The sequence below is a fragment of the Mus caroli genome, unplaced genomic scaffold, assembly GCF_900094665.2.
Source record: "Mus caroli unplaced genomic scaffold, CAROLI_EIJ_v1.1 scaffold_19570_1, whole genome shotgun sequence".
Taxonomy (NCBI): Eukaryota; Metazoa; Chordata; class Mammalia; order Rodentia; family Muridae; genus Mus; species Mus caroli.
Genome location: NW_018388450.1, coordinates 11,330 through 16,594, shown reverse-complemented (window position 1 = coordinate 16,594; position 5,265 = coordinate 11,330). Strand labels below are relative to the sequence as shown.

The following is a 5,265-nucleotide window of genomic DNA, read 5'->3' as shown; positions in this document are numbered from 1 at the left end:
TGTATTTTCTTTGATTGTTGTGCCTATGTTCTCTATGGAATCTTCTGCACCTGAGATTCTCTCTTCCATCTCTTGTATTCTGTTGCTGATGCTCACATCTATGGTTCCAGATTTCTTTCCTAGGGTTTCTATCTCCAGTTTTGCCTCACTTTGAGTTTTCTTTATTGTGTCTACTTCCCTTTTTAGGTTTTGGATGGTTTTATTCAATTCCATCACCTGTTTGATCGTGTTTTCCTGTAATTCTTTAAGGGATTTTTGTGCTTCCTCTTTAAGATCTTCTACCTGTTTTTCAGTGATCTCCTGTATTTCTTTGAGTGAGTTATTAAGGTCCTTCTTGATTTCCTCTACCATCAACATGAGATATGCTTTTATATCCAGGTCTAGCTTTTCAGGTGTGTTGCGGTGCCCTGGACTGGGCGAGGTGGGAGTGCTGGGTTCTGGTGATGGTGAGTGGTCTTGATTTCTGTTAGTAAGATTCTTACGTTTGCCTTTTGCCATCTGGTAATCTCTAGAGTTAGTTGATTTAGTTGTCTCTGGTTAGAGCTTGTTCCTCAGGTGATTCTGTTAGCCTCTATCAGCAGACCTAGAAGACTAGCTCTCTCCTCTGAGTTTCAGTGGTCAGAGCACTCTCTGCAGGCAAGCTCTCTTCTTACAGGGAAGGTGCACAGATATCTGGCGTTAGGACCTCCTTCCTGGCTGAAGACGAAGGCCCAAAACAGTGCCTGTCCTGAAGCTGAGTTGCTTTGGCCTGTCGCAGAAGTTGTTAGCTTCTGTATTCTACACTCTCACCTGTGCAGAATACTCTCAGAGGAGTCCTGGAACAAAGATGTCTGCAGCTGATGCGCAGGCCAAGTACTCCCGGCTCGGGAGGACCCCTATCCTCTGGCCAGGAAAGTGCCCAGATGTCTGGGGCCCAAAAAGGGGGCTGCCTTAGAAGCTCTGTGCCTCCCGCCTGTCCCAGAAGCTGTTAGCTTCTGTATTCCGCACTCTCACCTGTGCAGAATACTCTCGGCGGGGTCCTGGAACCAAGATGTCTGCCTCAGATGCTCAGGCAAAGAGCTCCCGGGCCGGGCAGACCCCTATCCTCTGGCCAGGAAAGTGGCCGGATGTCTGGGGCCTGTGCAGAATCAAAAAGTCTATTTTCTAGTGTCACCTTGTGTGCAAGACACCTTAAGTAGGACACAAGTGGAAGACAGAGCTGAGGGTACCCCTTGGTGGATTCTACTGGATCTAATTCATATAATGAGATAATGATTAAAGACTAATTCTAAGAAAGGTGCTATACTATGTATAGTAAATTTCCTTTAAACAAATGTTCACGTGTGATGCTTATTTTATTAGAAAAATTTTATAATAGTTTTATAAATAATTTAATAGTTATATATAAATACATTTTTAAAATAAAAGATTCAAAATAAAAATTAAATTTAAGAGAAGTTTTCATGGTCTTTAACAAAAATAATTGTTTCTAGGTGAGTGAATCTTTGAAGCACATTTTCAGTGTCCTATTTCCAATGTGATCAGTACTCTATTTGAAGGATAGGATGTGCAAACTTGCCCAATTACATGTACATACCATCTTATTCAAATAGCCATAGAGTCTTTTGCCACCTCAAATAAATTTCACCTACCTTCTTAGGGAGGGAAGACAAGAATTCTCCTTATTTGGGGGCAAGGGTTTTGAATTTTTATTCTTTCTTCTTATTATTAAAGATTTATTTATTTATTTACTTACTTACTTACTTATTATGTACAGTGTTTGGCCTCTAAGCCAGAAGAGGGCGCCAAGATCACATTAAAAATGATTGTGAGCCACCATGTGGTTGCAGGAAATTGAACTCAGGACCTCTGGAAAAGCAGTCAGTGCATTTAACCTCTGAGCCATCTCTCCAGCCCACTTAAATAAAAATGTTTATTTTATTCATGTGAGTAGACTGTAGCCAGGAGAGGGCATCAGAGTCCATTACAGATGGTTGTGAGCCACCATGTGGTTGCTGGAAATTGAACTCAGGACCTCTGAAAGGTCAGTGTTCCTAACTGCTGAGCCATCTCTCCAGTGTGTTTTTATTCTTAACATAATTTCCCAGTATCATTGTATCCATAACTTAGGTATTAAATTTAATTTTTCAATAATGAACAAATTTGTAGTAACTCAAGATGACTAGAAGGAAGAAATATGCATTGTACTTGACAACACTTTTTAATAGCAGGCTCTGTTAACTGGGAATGTGTGCATCTGAAAGCTGCTCTCTTAATTTGCTGATACAAAATTAATTGCTGAGCACACTCCAGAGAAATAACACTTTTTAATTTAATGTTCCTAGTACAAATTTAAGGAAACAAGACATTGAAAAGGCTGTTTCTCTGTATATTGTGCTTACTGGAAGTTATATGATCAATAAGGAATACTCAGCAGCCACAACAAAGTAGTGGAGTTAAACTACACTCAATGCATGTAGAGTTGTGTAGTAACAGCACAGAACCCAGACACATCCTCCTTACACTGTTGGTAAGTTTAGATGTTTTACATATTCAATACAATATTGATTCTAAGAAAACACAATGAATTATTAGGAAATCATGATCTCTGAATGCACAGTAAAGACCAGAATTCATTACCTGCTCATCAGGCAACATTACCAAGGAGAAACAGTGCAAGACCTCAGAGACCAATCATAGTTCATGCTTTGTATGATGTAGAACACGGGAGGGAAACCTTTAAGGAAAACCCACAAGACTTTTCTTATCAGAGCCATCACTAACATATCCAAAGGCACTCTGGTCATTATGTGTTCTTCCTATGAGCCTTCTAAATTCTGAAGAAGCTTGGAATTAAACATTTCAAAAACTAATAGTCACATAACAATGATCTTTCTGAAATTGCTTCAATGCATCAGCAGCAGATCCCATGTTCTGATGCTCTTTGGACATAGATGATGGTCTTAAAGATACTCATCTCTACTCAATCAAATATGTGTCTGGGTTTAAATAAACACTAATATTTAAATAAAATAAACAGTATCTGAAGCTAGACAGAAGCACCTTGGAACTTTCTCTTACACCTAACACAATGGGGTTAGTCATCTCTGGCCAAGGATCATTGAATCTGTTAGAGAATCTCCTGGAGTCCTTGTCTGGCTTGAGAGGGCCTTTACTGTGCTTTAAGCTCTAGTCTCTTTTGATCATTTTGATGCCTCTTATTGTCTCAAGTGAAACAGACTGCTTCATAACTAGTGCCTGGGTTTACTCCATATTGCTATATTAGTGAGCTTCCAGGAAATAACAGAAGTGAAGGTATGACTGAATCTTTGAGTCTACTCCTCAATACTGTCATCTCCTTAGCAATATCCCAAAGATTAGACAGTTATTTTTTTAGCTCAGAGTTCCAAATCCATGGATTTCTGCTTGAAAAACCTGGGCATCATATACACACCTATAATCTCAGCCTTCAAGAGGTAGAGGTAGGAGGACTTTCAATTCAAGACTACTCTGGACTACATGTGAGACTCTATTTTAATACATCACTGTCCTCATGGGGATAAAAAGAAATGGAAAGGAAAAGGAGATATAGAAGAATATAGATAAGGAAAAATGGGAGGAGAGAATAGAAGGAAGAAGAGAGTATTTAAAACATGTTATTTCTGTTATCAAGCATGCAGAGAACTATCTGCTTGTCAGTTGCTCTCCAGTGTGGTATCTTTAATGCTGTTTGTCTTAATTTGGGTTTTATTGCTGTGAAAAGATACTATGACCACGGCAACTCTTTAAAAGGACATTTAATTGGGGGTAGTATACAGATTCAGAGGTTCAGTCTATTATCATCAAAGCAGAAACAACGGCAGTGTCCAAGCAGACATGGTACAGGAGGAAACGAGAATTCTACATCTTGATCAGAAGGCAGCCAGAAGACTCTTCTGCCCAGGGTGGAGCTTAAGCATAGGATCTCAGAGTCTACCCCCACAGTGACAGACTTTCTCAATCACCACATCTACACTACTCAAGTAATACTGCCACTTGCCATGGGCCATGTATATTTAAATCACCATACCTTTTAAGATCACTGTAAAGGCTATACATACATTGGCTATATTCATAGGGTTATTCTTTAATATGTGTTCTTTTATGTAATCGGAGGTGACTCAATTGTAAGTAGGCTTTACCATATTGTCTACATTTATAAAGTTTCTCTCCAGTATGAATTCTTTCATCTTATCGAAGTTGACTATGAGGGGCAAAGAATTTACTACATCGCTTATCTTCATAAGGTTTCTCTTCAGTATGTATTCTTTTATGCATTTGAAGATTACAATGGTATGCAAAGACTTTTAACACATTCATTCTATTTATAAGGTTTCTCTCCATTATGAAATTTTTCATGTGTTTGAAGTTGACCATGAAAGGCAAAGAATTTACTACATTGCTTATATTCAAAGGGATTCTCTCCAGTATGTATTCTTTTATGTACTTGGAAAGAACTTTAATATGCAAAGGCTTTACCACACTGGTTATATTTGTAAGATTTCTCTCCAGTATGTGTTAATTTATGCATCGTGAGATGACTGTGTTGTACAAAGCCTTAACAACATTGATTACATTCATAGGGCTTCTCTCCAATATGTGGGTTTTTTGTTGTTGTTGTTTTGGTTTGGTTTGGTTTTGGTTTTGATTTTTTTTTTGTTTCTTGAGACAGTGTTTCTCTGTATAACCCTGGCTGTCCTAGAATTCACTCTGTAGACCAGGCTGGCCTCAGAAATCTGCCTGCTTCTGCCTCCCAAGTGCTGGGATTAAAGACATGTACCACCACTGCCAAGCTCAATATGCGTTCTTTTATGTACTTGGAGATAACTATGATATGTAAAGGCTTTACCACACTGATTACATTCATAGGGTTTCTCTCCAGTATGTATTCTTTCATGTACTTGGAGATAACTATGATATGCAAAGGCTTTACCACACTGGTTACACTTGTAAGGTTTCTCTCCAGTATGAATTCTTTCATGTTTTCGAAGTTTAGCACGAGAGGCAAAGGATTTACTACACTGCTTACATTCATAGGGTTTCTCTCCAGTATGCCTTCTTTTATGCAATTGAAGATCACTATGGTATGCAAAGGTTTTGCCACACTGATTACATTCATAGGGTTTCTCTCCAGTATGTGTTCTATTATGTAGTTGGAGACATTTATGATATGCAAAGGCTTTACCACATTGATCACATTTGTATGGTTTCTCTCCAGTATGTATTCTTTTATGTACTTGGAAAGAA

The 5,265-nt window shown here is 38.6% G+C and overlaps 1 protein-coding gene across 1 annotated transcript in view; it reads right to left on the bottom strand.

Annotated features, from left to right (window-relative positions):
* Positions 1 to 4,784: 4,784 nt before the first annotated feature.
* Positions 4,785 to 5,265, bottom strand: part of LOC110287615 (zinc finger protein 431-like) — a 3,046-nt gene continuing 2,565 nt past the window's right edge. The window contains exon 2 of the mRNA XM_029473729.1: positions 4,785 to 5,254. Coding sequence (XP_029329589.1) covers positions 4,785 to 5,254 — 470 coding nt within the window. The remainder of the gene's footprint in view (positions 5,255 to 5,265) is intronic.